The sequence below is a fragment of the Cydia amplana genome, chromosome 6 (assembly GCF_948474715.1).
Source record: "Cydia amplana chromosome 6, ilCydAmpl1.1, whole genome shotgun sequence".
NCBI classification, from domain to species: Eukaryota; Metazoa; Arthropoda; class Insecta; order Lepidoptera; family Tortricidae; genus Cydia; species Cydia amplana.
This window is the reverse complement of record NC_086074.1, coordinates 16945632-16961509: the sequence shown is the minus strand read 5'-3', so window position 1 is coordinate 16961509 and position 15878 is coordinate 16945632. Positions and strand designations below refer to the sequence as shown.

Genomic DNA, 15878 nt, shown 5'->3' with positions numbered 1-15878 from the left:
ATATTTGACGTTCTTTATGTACCTATCTTGACATCCGCATCCGCGGATGTGAGCCTTTAAAAATCCGCATCCGCATCCGCGGATGTCAAAAAATCGGCATCCGCAACATCCCTGATCAGTACTTCCAACTCCCAAAGTTAAGTATATTTACGAGTATCTGGTTGACCGTCGAATATATGTTAACCTTTTCCACGCCGTGTCAAACACAAAAGCTGTCACTCAGACGCCACATAATTGAAGTGTCAAAACTGAAGTTGAACTTTATGTATAAGTACCTATGCACTTAGGTCGATGTTGCTCTGTGGTCTGAGACCGTTTAATCGGTCTTTGGCGTTGAACCAACGGTGCGGATATATCGGTCATTGGCGTCCAAAAGGTTAATTTCATCGAAATTGCTAGTGAAACATTTACAGGCGCCAGCTTGCTTCGAGCTTTCTTCATAAACATCTGAATCTGACTGAAAATTTCATCAAATTCATTGCGGGCGGTTTCAAGATCTGTAGATAAGTATCATTTACTTATACTTATAGGATCACTCGTGCGTCTGTCTGTCTGTCCGATCATCCCCCCCCCCCCTTTATCTACTGTGTCTAAAATTCTGAAAAAATACTCCAAATTGTTATTTTTTTTTTATTGAGAAACAAACAGTCATTCATTAACATTAATCAATAGATTGAGCAGCAGTAAATAGACCTATAGTTTCCTTAATTAACATATCAAAAATACGTAGCCAATGCACCATTAAATACAACAAGAAAATTCGTGAAATGCAAAATGTTTTTTACAATGCTTTAAACAAATAGCTGTGAGCTTGTCTACATGAAGTTTAAAGTGATTAACATCTAGAAAGAAAAGTAAATTACAAAATTTAAGGTAAATAAACAGGCAAAGACATATACCTTAATTATTATAAAAGTAATACATGCTTATTAGGTATTATTTATGCACCTATATCATGTGAATGCTTTTTTCAGTAAAGTAGTTGTACAGTTAAATATATCCACGTGTGTGAGTTTTTCATTGTTATTAAATAGTTTACAAACACGCTTAATAAACGCATTACCAGCATAACAAGTCCGACTGCGAGGGATAGAGAAAAGGTCTTTTTTGCGACACTGGCGCTCTCGTCTTCGCGGAACTCTGAAACCTATTTTTTGAAGCAATGTAGGGGCGTCTAGTACAGAGTGAATAATTTTAAAAAGCAAAACAGAGTCCACTGCATCACGGCGGTCACTTAGCTTTTGCATCCTAAAATGAGTACATGTGTCCGTATAATTAGTATAAATTTGCCCAGTCCTAAACGCGAGTGATTTAATAAATTTCTTTTGTAACCTTTCAATTCTATTAATATGAATAGCGTGGTATGGTTTCCAGACAGAACATGCAAACTCTAGGTGACTGCGGACAAAACTATTGTATAGGATTTTGTATGTTAAAGGATTTTTAAAAGGTTTTCCTACCCGTAAGATGAAACCCAGTTGTCTAAAAGACTTGTTTAAGATGTTGTCAATATGTGGGACAAATGTAAGGTTACTATCCATTAGAATGCCTAGATCGCGAATCTCTGTAACTCTTCTCAATGTTCTACCTAAAAGGCTATAATTAAATTCAATTTTCTTTTTCTTTTTTGTGAAAGTTATAACATTACATTTATCCAAATTTAGAAATAAGTGATTAGCTCTACAGTAGGTGACAAGGTTATTCAGATCGTCTTGTAGTTTAACACAGTCATCTTTATTTCTAATGATCCTAAAGATTTTGGTATCGTCCGCATATAGCAACAAATTAGAATGTTTAATGCAATTCGGGATGTCATTGACGTACCTATAGTAAAAATAGCAAAGGTCCCAAATGAGAACCTTGAGGCACACCAGAGCAAATTGGTTTCCATTCCGACTGAAAACCCAGTAATACTACGGACTGAACTTTATTGAACGTTAACTTAACTGAACGTTATTTACCTATAGATGACAGGAACACCTATTAGAAATGTGCAGTGAAGCGTGAGTCGGACTTAATTAGTTTTTGATCCGACCCCTATGGGTTTATAAAGACATTTAATTGACGGTCCCCATAAAAAAATACATTATTAAAAATTGGGTAATGTACGGTTTATGCGTCGTTGGACTAAAAGTAAATATGGCGATGTCCATATTAACCCTAGGACCGCGAGTCCAACTCATTGACATTCAATGGTCACTAACCACAGTAACCACACCCTATCATACCGCACAACAACCATATAAAATAAACCATAATATATAACGGCCATATAAATAGTTGGTTACCATGTGTGTAAGTGCCAAATATGACATGCATTTAGCATTTAAATTAGCGAAGTCACAAAACTCATGCACGTAATAGCTAATTGGCTCATGGAAAATTGGTCAAGCGCGAGTCACTTTTTATGCTTAGGGTTCTAGCGTAAACGATTCGTGACTAGAGGCAAAAAAGCATTTCCAAACGAGCCCATTAATAATTTAAGTGCTGAAAAGTAATCGGATATTATTTTTGGAAGCAAATATAGTGTCAACTATCAATGGTTTGGTTAGGTAGATGAATTATGTCATGCTAAGGAAAACGCGACCATATTAATTACGCCTACTTACTCGTATAAACGGGAATTTCAGAACTTAAATCTACATAGGTATCTATATATAACTATTAAGTCGAACGATAACAAGACAATTAATTTAAAAACGTTCTAAATAACTCTCCCCCTCTCATGCTTTACTGCATTAATATCTACAAACGGCTATTTATTGTCAACTTTTATACCATAAAAAGGATTTTCCATAAACGCGCGGATCGCCACATTTCCACTCGTTTTCCTCGCGTTAGTCGCTCGTCGGAACCCGACCCAAACGGCCGATAGCACAGTGATAACTTATCAACTGATAACAAATACACTCAGTGCCAGTACTTATTCGCACACCTGTGAAGTAAGACAGTGCGCCAAAATGGTGGCCCAAACTAATTTAGAAGTGGGCATGAAGTGCATTAAGTATATGCTGTTTTGTGTCACGGCAATTTTTGTGGTAAGTACAACTTAATGCTGTAAAATATAATCGAAAGGGACTAAGCGAAGACGCTCTTTTTCATATTTGGAAAAGTGTCTGCTGCATAGTGACGTCACAAGGTTGATGGTCAGTAAGATTAATTAAAACTGACTTGATTGACGGAAAGCGATAAACTTGAAGTTCCATATTTGAATTTTGATGTAAAGTAGGTACGTAATTATTGGAACTGTACCTACAGTTTATATTATTTAGTTTTTAATTATGTCTATATATTTTATAGTATGTAGTTTATGGTATGTTATAAAACTGCGCCATATTTGTATGCCTTTACCATTGCCGCATTACCGTTTAAAGTACCTACCTTGTCGCTTTAATTTCACGGTGAATTCCTTAGTTACTTGCTGCATTATGCTAATTTGACAAGGTACTAAACATAAACCTACTGAAACACGTGATTTCGCTAATGGCTGGTAGAAAATTGACTGTTGTGTTGTGTGTTGTTGACAATAGTTATTTAAATATAAACGTGTCGTTTAACGTTTTTGTTCTAAATTAGTGTGAATTTTTGTATTGCAAACGTACCTATGAATAAAGATAATATGACAAAAGAAATACATCTTATCTTTAACTGTGATTCACGTTTGCTTAATAATGAGATACACTTTTAATATTGATACTTACTCTGTTATTTGTAAATGTCACATCATCAGCGGATGAGTTGTTTGATTTAAGGTAACACCTGCGCGTTGCCAAATTCGAGAACTCAGTGTACCTATACTGACCAATAGAGGAACATTTGCCTTAGATAGGTATCTACATAATAAGGTCTCTACATATCTACATTTACAATTTACAGGGTAGTCACCTGCAATAATATGTTACTCTTCGAAGGCCGCAAAAATATTTGACACGATCTTATTTCTAGAGCCATAAGAGCGTGTCACATATTTTTGCGGCCTTCGTTGTGTAACATATTATTGCAGGTGACTGTACATAGAACAATATCTAAGTGTGTAAAAATATCTCCACAATCATGTGTATAGAACTAGTCTAGGTATCTATTTTGTGCCTTTCTTTACGCAATAGGCAATATGTATTGCAAACTTCCTGTTCCTAGTTATAGACTAAACTCTAGAAATAAGTTTATGCCATGGAACACACTTACCTAAAGGGGCCCACTGATTAACAGTCCGCCGGACGATATCGGCCTGTCAGTTAGAACAAAAAATTGACAGCTCCGAACAACTGAGTGGGCCCCTTAAGTCACAAGGCCAATAGTATTTTCCTGATCGATAAAACAGTTGCGAAAAAACATAAATACGTTTCACAAGAAAAACTAACACAGTAAAGAATAATACCTAAGTAGCGAAACTTGAAGACGATAAGAAAACTTGATCAACCACTATTTTAGTGACTAATACGGGTTCCTTATCAGGAAGTTCACCGGTAAAACTAACGTCATTACGGCAGTAAACAATATTTGCAGGAAAAATATCAGTAAATAGGTCAAATAGCTTAAATATTAGCTGACAAATGTACTGGCTGAGACACCCCATGTACCTACATACAATTTAAGTAGCTAATAGTTAGGTACTCGTGAAAAGGAAAACAATTTTATAGCTGTATATTTACATAAAGCGTTATGATTTCGCCTTCCTTCCCATAAATCGTCTTTCAAACGTCTAGAACCTTCTAACAGGCTTAAACGATGAGTGAGCTCAACCATTACATCAGACAAAATAATACGCCACGTGATCGTAGTTTTACAGTGTAGGTGGACCTTCGCCTTACACGTAATGTTGGTAAACAAAAACATCTTACCCATAATGTACATATATTTTAGTACTCGCAGCTAAGTACTGTTAGATAAAGTTGGCAGCGATATAAAAAACCGCACACTAATAAATGCCCTTACCGGGATTAGAACCCAAGACTATCGGTTTCACAGGCAGAGTAACTATATAGATACCCATCACTAGGTCAGACGGCGGGTCTGCTTCGCTCGGAAAACATAAAAAAACTCGAAAATGCGCGTTTTCCTAGAGATAAGACCTAGCTAGATCGATTTTTCGCCCCCAAAAACCCCCATATAGCAAATTTCATCGAATCTCGGGGATCTCGGAAACGGCTCTAACGATTTCGATGAAATTTGCTATATGGGGGTTTTTGGGGGCGAAAAATCGATCTAGCTAGGTCTTATCTCTGAGAAAACGCGCATTTTCGAGTTTTTTTATGTTTTCCGAGCGAAGCTCGGTCACCCAGATATTATATATAAATAAACAAGAATTGCTCGTTTAAAGGTATTAGATAGATATACAAGGAAAATCAATTCATGGATCATTTGTCAACGAAATAAGAGAAGAGGTATTAGGTATGCCGATGACATTCGGTGGGGGATTATTAGTTGCATGTTTTTATGTCACTTAAAACGTGCTCAAAATACAATCAGAGCACAATTCCTGCTAATAACCGTCATTAGCAGCATTCAAATTAAGACAATAACCAATACAAACAAACGAAACACGTATACGTAACGAAGCAAGGTCACCTCTACAAAGGTGTATGAAGTTATATTTATGGATTTTCACTCATTATTTATGCAGCCACTAGCGCTTGATCGAGAAAATCGATAACAATCCACTTGGCATGCTTGAAAAGGTTCTAAGTAGGTAGAACCTGCTATTCTATATCTAAGCGCTTTTTAAGCAGTTTTTTATAATTAAGTTTTTGAATTTAAGGGCCACGGCGGGTTGCATCCCAACATGATCCCAACTACCTAGATGCAATGCAAGCATGCCTTGCATGACAAAATTCATATGAAAGAAAAGTAGGATTTTATTTACATTTAATTTATTTGCATAAGCGCTGGTGGCCTAGCGGTAAGAGGGTGCGACTTGCAATCCGGTGGTCGCGGGTTCAAACCCCGGCTCGTACCAATGAGTTTTTCGGAACTTATGTAGGTACGAAATATCATTTGATATTTACCAGTCGCTTTTCGGTGAAGGAAAACATCGTAGTCCCTGGCGCACACGACAAAAAAGTGCGATTTACGGCAAATGATGATGATGGAATTTCCTTTTGCAGAGTTGCTCCTTTTGACGCACAGATTGATTTAGGAAGGGGAGCCAATCGATTTTTTGATGCAAAATTTTGCTTTCAAAGGGGGGTGCCCCCCGAAATTTGTAAAAAATAAAGTTTTGCTATTTGGTCAAGTTTGGTATCATTTTCGTGTAACTCAAGGATGATAAATTCATTTCTGATATTTAATTTATATGGTTTCATATAAATAATTAAAAAAAAAAATTAAACATTTGCTATTTTATTTTTTTCCGAATAAATGCCAAAAATTTTCTTATTTTAATATATACACAAAAAATAAAAATTTCATGAAATAGCCCTACTATTCCTCGTTACAAAAAGTATACACATGGCATATTTATTTCTAAACAATGTGAAGAAAAAAATAATAATGTAGACCTACTTTCGACCACAAGTTCACCGAATAGTATACAACAATATGTGTTACAGCTATTAGAGTTACGGCGTTTGATGATGATGAGATACCTTTTAGCATAATAAGTCCTTAGAACCCTTACATCATTTTAGGAAGGAGAGCCACCTTGATTTTTGGTGCGGTATGGATGAAAGGGTGGGGTGTGATTTGTCCCATACAATCATAAAGTTATGAAAGCACCTGTTTAGGTTTCTGCATTAAGTTTGGTGTCATTATCGAGAAAATTAAAAGAAAAAAAAAGGGAAATGGACTAATAATTACATTATTTCGTATTTTAAAGATTTTACTACCTATATACTTGTTTACACTCTTTAACATTGCTTATGCTCGGTGCACAACCTAATCCGATTTAAGGGACGTAGCTATACGGAGGAAAATAATGTAAATATTAGTCAATATTTACATTATTTTGTATTTTGAAGATTTAATCACCTAAATGATTTCTTCCTTTTGATTTACTCAAGAATGTCACCAAACTTATTGCAGAAACCTAAACAGGTGCTTGCATAAATATATGATTGTATGTGACAAATCACCCAAACCTTTTTTTCCCGACTGTACCAAAAATCAAGGTGGCTCTCCTTCCTAAAATGATCTAAGGCTTCTAAGGACTCGTTATGCTAAAAGGTATCTCATCAAACGCCGTAATTCTAATAGCTGTAACATACATCGTTGTATATAATTCGGTGAGCTTGTGGTCGAAAGTAGGTCTACATTTTATTTTATTTACTTCACATTTTTTAGAAATAAATATGCCATGTGTATACTTTTTATAACGAGGAATAGTAGGGCTATTTGATAAAAAAAATATTTTTAGTGTTTATATTAAAATAAGAAATATTTTGGCATTTATTCCGAAAAAAATAAAATAGCAAATTTTTATTTTTCATTTTTATCAAAATATTTATATGAAACCATATAAATTAAATATCAGAAATGAATTTAGCATCCTTGAGTTACATGAAAATGATACCAAACTTGACCCAATAGCAAAACTTTATTTTTTACAAATTTCGGGGGGCACCCCCCCTGAAGTCAAAATTTTGCATCAAAATTTCGATTGGCTCCCCTTCCTAAATCAATCTGTGAGTCAAAAGGAGCAACTCTGCAAAAGGAAATTCCATCATCATCATTTGCCGTATAATTAAGTCTGCACCAGGGACTATCGTGAGGAAACCGGACTAATCCCAATAAGGCCTAGTTTACCCTCTGGGTTGGAAGGTCGTCAGATGGCAGTCGCTTTCGTAAAAACTAGTGCCTATGCCAATTCCTGGGATTAGTTGCCAAGCGGACCCCAGGCTCTCATGAGCCGTGGCAAAAAATGCCGGGACAAACGTGAGGAAGATGATTAATTTATTTGCATAATCAGGTAAATTACAATCGTGTTTTGTAAAGTAGGAGGTACATGATGTTTACTGTCAGGGCATTGTAAAATTCGTAAATACTTAGTTTAAAGTAAGTAACAGTAATATAATGTCATGCATAAAGGGATTTTTTTTCCATCAAATCTTATCGTTTCGATATTATCTGCTAAGCTAAACTAAAAATACGTGAAGGTGAAGGTTAGCGTCGAGTAAAGCCTTCGAGGATAACCCCGCATTATGACGTGACGCAATCTAAAGGCACACAATGGGTCATCGCCGGCCACTCCAAGGGACTCATTTATATGTTAGAGGGAGCAAGTGATATTGCTATCTCATTCTACCGCATGGCTGCGTCCCTTGGAGTGGCCGGCGATGGCCCATTGTGTACTGGGGCCTTAAGTGTTCAGACCACAGCAGCAGCACAAGGGCGTTTTTTTTTGTTGTTCCCCTACACTTTTTTTCAAATTTGGGATTTTTTATGTTATTTCTACTCAGAATCACGAGCTCTTTCTATCCTAATAGGAGAAAAAAAGTGTCCTAAGGTTTTTATTTCCATTACGTCACCATTTTTCATAGACTTTGTATGGCGGTCGCGCAATGGAAAGATCGAAAAATGTATGGGAATTTTGGGACACTTTTTTTCTCCTATTAGGATAGAAAGAGCTCGTGATTCTGAGTAGAAATAACATAAAGAATCCCAAATTTGAAAAAAAAAAGTGTAGGGGACAACAAAAAAAAACGCCCACTAACCTAACAGTACCTACAACCTAGGCTGTCGATCTCATTGCGTACCTTTCGCCTAGGGCTTTGCAGGCGTGTTATACTCGAGCAAAGGCAGTTCTTATAGTTTCTTACGGAGTTTGAGATTAGTTCATGTACATAACTCCCTACTTATCCAAAAAAAGTACAAAAATATACCTGGGACTGAATCGATCGAGACACGTTTAGATAAGATAACATATTTATGTGGAACGTTATCAAGAGATATCGTTTAAAAACAAAGCTTTGTGAAATTATGCGTCACATTGAGATTATCTATTGAAAAACTTTACGATGTCAAGTATATAGTTGTTATACCTACTGATACCTAACTATTATTTGCATCGAGATAGGGATTTTCCTGAAATTTCTGCCTTTTCGTTACGAGGAAACGTCTAGAATAAGTATTATGTACTTACTAATTATACGAAAAGTTACACAACCACATTAAAGTTGATAGCAGTTTTGGTCCCTAATGTTGGTTCAGTAGAAGTTGAGCGAATTATAAGGCCGCTCGCCCACGCTACAAAGTCGCCGTGGGCGAGCGGCCTAAAACTAATAGCAAAATGCTATATGTACGAGTATTTTCGACCACCTGTAATTCTTAATTAACTACAAACAAAATCTTACCTTTCAGATCACATCAGCCCTCATAATCTCCGTGGGCACGACGATCTACGCGATCTACCATGACGTGTCCTTCTTCCTGGACCCTCACTTCTTCTCGCCGGCCACGCTGGTCATCGTCATTGGGGTCATGATGCTGTTCATCTCCATGTTCGGGTGTATTGGGGCGTGGAGGGAGAGCACGTGTTTGGTCAACATTGTAAGTATTTTTCACTCTTTGGTCTCTAGTCCTCGATTCTTGAAGCAGAATTTGAACTATTAAATTCTGATTTTGTTTTGATATGAATTACTCTACATGGGTATATTACGCCAGTACGAGATGCATTAAACCAACGAAAGAAACTGGTATTTCGCGTGATAGCAAAATTGCGCTTAGTTTATTGAAACCCTTATAAATGTTACCATGCCCAAAATCCACAGTTTAGTCATGTATATAGTAGGTATACCTACCTAGTCAGAGTATAGTCTGCAATAACAGTCTTCGGTATAATATTGAGCGAAAATTTGTAATTTGTAGAAGGGGGTGTGTTCGTAGACTCGCTCCCACTACGAGTGTAGCACCGCTACGATTAATATAATGCTACGACTCGTAGCGGTAAGAGCCCTTACACACCTTGTGATTTAAGAAAAGGAAGGGACTCATTATAAATGAAAAGGAGCTCAATAAGGATTTAAAATGTTTGGTTTTGGTAATGAACGTCTTGATGATTGGCGTACATCTCGCGCAAGACTTTCACTTCATTTCGCATGCGCCTATTAGCGTTAGCGATTTACAAAGTCGTATCAAAACATGTTCAAACCCAAAACAAATCGTACTTACTATCTGAATCGGGTTCAAAAACATTTTTTTTAAAGTGAAAACTTCTTTAGCGGCGTGCACTTTTTGAGGTGGGGAAAAATGTTAAACTCGCGAGAGATCACGTGACCGTAAGACGGTCACGTGATCGTAAGACGGACACGTGACCTGATCGAAAAACTGTTACATGTAATTTTATTGATTTAAATACCATCTAGTGAGTTCCGCTCTAACTGGTATTAATATAACTCGAGTACTAACCGTGGTGTGCTTAGGGGTTTCAAGTAATGCGACGAAATAACGCTAGATGGAGTTAACCTCAATTATACATAGTGCATTTTGCACTAGTCATTGAGTTTTCACTTCTGCCTCCCTGAGTGCAACCCGTTGTTTTTTTTATAAATGCTATTGGCAATGCGCGCGTCTGTAGCGCCGGCTTTTTAGTCAGGTGTCTTTTTAGCATTTTAACTTTTCTTATAAGTTTTTTTTAACGTACGTAAGCGTACTTTTGACAGAAGGCCACCTGGAAATCTCCATGATATCCTAACTAAACTAAAGTTATTATTTACACGTATATTTCCTCAGTTTGCAGTAATCCTGAGCTTGGTGTTCATCCTGGAGGTTGCAGCGGCCATCGCCGCCTACAGCCTCCGCTCTCAAGTCATCGACATGGTGGATGACCGCCTGCGCATCGCCATGCCCTACTATTACGAGAACCAGGAGGTCACGGATGCCTTCGACTTCATTCAGAACAGGGTGAGAACAGCTTCGCCAAATTATAACAGTGCCAATTGGTCGTTGAAATCTATCTAAGATCATATGTAAGTGTCGTTTCATGCAATCGAACGTGCAACTTGTAAAAACATACTACATTCGTCTATTACCTGCTAATGTCCTCGTAATCAAAAAGTCACGCTAATTGATAATGAGGCAAAGCTGATAACGTAAAATGTATTTTAATCAGAACGGATTTAGGTACTGACTTTTAAATTAGATAGGGATATACTCGGTATCCAATGCGAATTCAAGAGTTGACATCCTTGAATTTGTTGGTTTTCCTGAAAACTGTTATGGAGTTTCAACAGATGACTCTACTCACCTTCCATTTTGTTCATTGCAGCATTGACTGAAACATCAAAAACGAAATCAAATCATCATACTTCATCTCTTGTCCAGCCCTAGTAGCACGGTCGCATTTTTATCATTTATCACCATGCCTGTCACGTTCTAACAAGTATGTAAGTGCGAAAGTGACGGGCTTAGTGATAGACGATAAAAATGGAGCCGTGCTGAGCCCGCAGATGTACAAGAAACCATCTCAATAGAACCTAATGGTTTACCTACCTGACCTACAATAATTAATTTCTCTTTTCCTTTCCAGCTGAACTGCTGCGGTGTCGATACGTATTTCGACTGGCATATGGTCGAACCACCGCAGGGCGCAACCGGAATCGTCGTCTCTAACATCACCGTGCCCAACTCCTGTTGCGCCGAGTCCCACTACACTGTGGTCGAAGATGTCACTGTAGCTGAGTGCACCAAGTTGTTCGCCAATGGCTGCCTGCCGAGGGTTATCTACCTAGTTTATCAAAGCGCTGGACTGTTGGGTGCTGGAGCTATGACCATCGCTTTTATTCAGGTTCGTATACATATGTAACTAGGACCCGTCTTAAAAAGAGAGTAAACTAGCATGATTGTGCCTAACACCTGCTGCGCTGAATAGCACTGAGTCCGACTAAGCACCGACTTGAATAGATCAAAGTGAGAGAGTGTAATTATAAACGAGAAATTTTCATAGAAATCCCATAGCGGATCAAATTTTTATGACCAGCCGGCGTATTATGGATAGCTTTATCCATCTTTATCCACGTGATAAAATAACTCACTGTTTAACACCGTGGGATAGAAAGTGACGGACACCGTTTTATCACGCTGTCACGTAGACAAGAACCACCATCATATCCGTACTGGCCACATTTTGTCATTGCAAATGCCATGCAGAGTAAATTTGGTCCGACTACCATTTTGCCGTGTTCGATGACGTCACTGTTGCTGCATGCACTAAGTATGCAGATTATATGTATTATAATACATGTGTATGTGTACATATGTATGTAGTTACAATCACACTAGAATCAATCACAATAGAAAATATCTGTATTATGCTATTTTTGAAGTGGAAACTTCTTTAGCGTCGCTGTGCACTTTTTGTGATGGGGAAAAATTGTTAAACTCGCGGCAGGTCACGTGATCGACGGATTCGACAGATTGAAAATTCGTAAGACGGACACGTGACCTGATCGAAAAACTGTTACAATGTCATTGAGTTTTCACTTCTGCCGGCACTCCCGGAGTGCAACCCGTTGTTTTTTTTATTCTGATCATTAGTCCCTATCGTATCGTTGGTATATATTTTATCTCCACCTCCATAATGCATAAAAAAATGCCGATGGCGTTATAAAAATGCTGTTTATGCTCCGATAAGATAATGGAATAATTATGTTTTGTTTTCAATTCCAGTTGATTGGCATCGTGTTTTCGTTCTCACTGGGCAGCGCCATCCGCAAAGCCAAGACCGAACGTGAGCGCAGGCGTCAAGAGATCCAGAGCAGCGTCATCAACTCCCACACCTCACTCAACCCTGACGGAGAAAAAATCAAGCCGATTGTCTATGTCCCTTTCTACGGACAGACGGATACCGCGGCATAATGGCTGAATGGAAAGTTTCTTTTGTTTTATCGATATTTTTTTAAAGAGGTTTTTTTTCTGCGTAAATTATAACATTCCGTCCTTTTAAACAAATATCGCTAAAACAAATAGTCTATTTTTAAACTAAGGTTTTACTTAATTCACATTTTATTCTATGATTAAACTATTGCCATAGGATATAATTTGTGAATGAGCTATTGAAATGATAGCAGCATTGGAAATGAATCAAATTTAATTTGAATCGAGGCCAAAGTATTTGTGGGAAGACATCATAATTTCAATCGTAATTATCAAGACACACATTTAAATGATAATCTAATTAAGGTTACAAATGATCACATATTTTTATTAAATAAATTACCTAGTCAAGCGGTTTTATTTTTTATGTGACGACCCTACCAAAGGAAATCGTTATCAGGAATATGTGACACTTTCTTATGTCTCTACAAATAAGGTCGTGTCAGATATTATTGAGGCCTTTCGTTGTGTAACATATTATTGCAGGTGACTACTATGACTAAATAGACACAAATTGAAGCTAAGGTAAGTTATATAATAATAACATCATCGGAATACACATATGAGTTCATTGAAATTGTCATTGAATTGATTTTGCGCCTTATCGAAACCCGTATAGAATAGAGAGTACCTAAATAACGTTGTAAATCTGACATCTGACGACTTCTGTATTTATTCGGTTTATTTAGTATGTGTATCTCAACTCAACAACAATCAAATGAATTAGATTATTTACATTTAAGTACGTCACGTTTGACATTAACAGAAAAGGAAAACAAGATACAATGTATTTATTCTCTTTCTTCTTTCAATGGAACGCTTTTACAGTTCCTGCGGGCTCAGCACGGTTCCATTTTTATCCACTATCACTATGCCCCTCACTTTCGCACTTACATACTTGTTAGAACGTGACAGGCAAGGTGATAAACGATAAAAATGCGACCGTGCTACTAGGGCTGGTCCTCTAAAGAGGTTAGTGGTTAAAACTAAACTCAAAATGCTCTCATCTGCATCTTAAAGTGAGGTAGTGTGCGTGAAGTGTGCTTGTGTGTGAAATGGGGTAATTTGACAGAATCTGAAAATTTTCCCCCGGCATACCTCGCCTTAAACTCTGTCAAGTTCCGCAAATTTTTGGTTTATACATATATACGTAATAATTTCATAGAAGTTTGACGTGACGTCAGTGATGTTTAAAATAACACTAGCACTGCGTGTGCTATCAATATCGTTGCAGACTAAGTTGCCAGTTGCACCCGCGAATTGTATGTCTGTGCACTTGACAGACTGATCAACGCAGGATCAACGTCACCCGGCGCGCCACGGCAGTTTAGTTATAGGTACTATGAAACTTTCCATACAATACAATTTAGCGAACTCTTTAATGATGACAAACAGTTTGGTGCAACCGACCCTTATATTGGTCTAACTCTAAGTAGATACCTACTGTGGGTAGGTACATCGGAAAGCAATATTGTATTATGGCTACGTGTTGTGTGATAACTCACACAGTTATAGGCTATGTTATCTCAGATGAGTGCAATTAAGGTGAATTTACCCTGGCAAAATAGCTTGATAGCAGTAATGCAGCGATATGTTATCTGGGCTTTACATGACTTATCAGACTAAACCCTTTGTGGTGAAACTATGTTTGAACTTTATGTGGGACAGTCTAAGTAAATACCTAATATGGTGTGCTTCAATATAATTAATGATAGGTAAATATTAATGCTCTTGAATAAAGAAAGCCTCCTGGCATCTTCTGGGCAGGCTCGCTCCATCGTAGGCCACGTCTTCGCCTCGGCTAGTCTGTGGCCATGAGTAAGCCCATTTATAATAAAAAAAGGCAGAATCTAGACTTTTTTAGGGTTCCGTACCCAAAGGGTAAAAAACGCGGGACCCTATTACTAAAACTTCGCTGTCCGTCCGTCTGTCACCAGGCTGTATCTCATGAACCGCGATAGCTAGACAGTTGAAATTTTCACAAATGATGTATCTCTGTTGCCGCTATAACAACAAATACTAAAAATAAAATAAAATAAATATTGAAGGGGGGCTCCCATACAACAAACACGATTTTTTTGCTCTATTTTTTGTTGATGGTGCGGAACCCTCCGTGCGCGAGTCTAACTCGCACTTGGCCGGTTTTATTTCATGATATAGCTTAGGATGGATGCCTCTTACGTGCAGACGACGAACCGTTTCTCAAAAGCTTGTAACTTGTAATACAAGCGGATGTCACTTTTTGACAGCTTTTGTTAGAAAGGGACTTCCACTTGTATTACAAGTTCCAGCTTTTGAGAAACGGGCCCCTGATGGTAATTAAGCAATCCTACCGTCGCCCATGGACGCAGACTGCAGAGTTAGCATGGCTCAGCTCTACATGTATAAGGAGTTGGAATCTCGAGAAAGGACATAGGATAGTTTTTTATCACGAAAATCATACATTTCTAGGGACTTAATAGCAGTGTGGAATTTACTGAGCTCTGAAGTTTGTTATGGAAGTACTAATTCGACAAAGCGCGACAGAAGCGAATTTTTTTTGTCGCTATTATCCTTTTATTTACAGTATTATGTTTCATAAGTTTGCTCAGTAGAAAAACGGATCTAAAATATTACTAGAGTTAGATCGAAATAAGTCTGCAACGATTTTGATAGCACACACAGTGCAAGTGTTATTTATAGGTCATATTTTTATAGAAGTTTGACGTTTAAAATAACACTTGCACTGCGTGTGCTATCAACATAGTTGCAGACTTATCTTGGTCTGTCTCTAATCGAAATGGTCATGTTGAAAATGAAGGCTACTATATTTTTATACATTGACACCGCCGTCATAAATATTTAATTGACACACAGCGACTATATTGGTTAATATTTTTAAATCAATATCGTAAAGTCAGAGGTCGTAGGTAGCGGCACAGTAGCGGGCCAGTTCAGGGTCACGCTGAAATAGCCTTTGGCCCATAGTGCACCGTGAACTCGTGGACAGAACTATCGTGCGAAAAAAAAAGAAAATAACATATTGTGTGATCCGCGGCTTGTAGTCTGTGAAGAGTCGTGGAATGTATTGG

General features: G+C 37.6%; 1 protein-coding gene across 1 annotated transcript; it reads left to right on the top strand.

Moving 5' to 3' along the window:
• Positions 1-2823: 2823 nt before the first annotated feature.
• LOC134648956 (CD63 antigen-like) lies at positions 2824-13158 on the top strand. The gene is made up of 5 exons (XM_063503625.1): positions 2824-3038; positions 9295-9483; positions 10666-10836; positions 11462-11719; positions 12601-13158. Exons 1-5 carry the CDS (start codon positions 2961-2963, stop codon positions 12787-12789), a joined length of 885 nt encoding a protein of 294 aa, XP_063359695.1. The 5' UTR covers positions 2824-2960; the 3' UTR covers positions 12790-13158.
• Positions 13159-15878: the final 2720 nt, after the last annotated feature.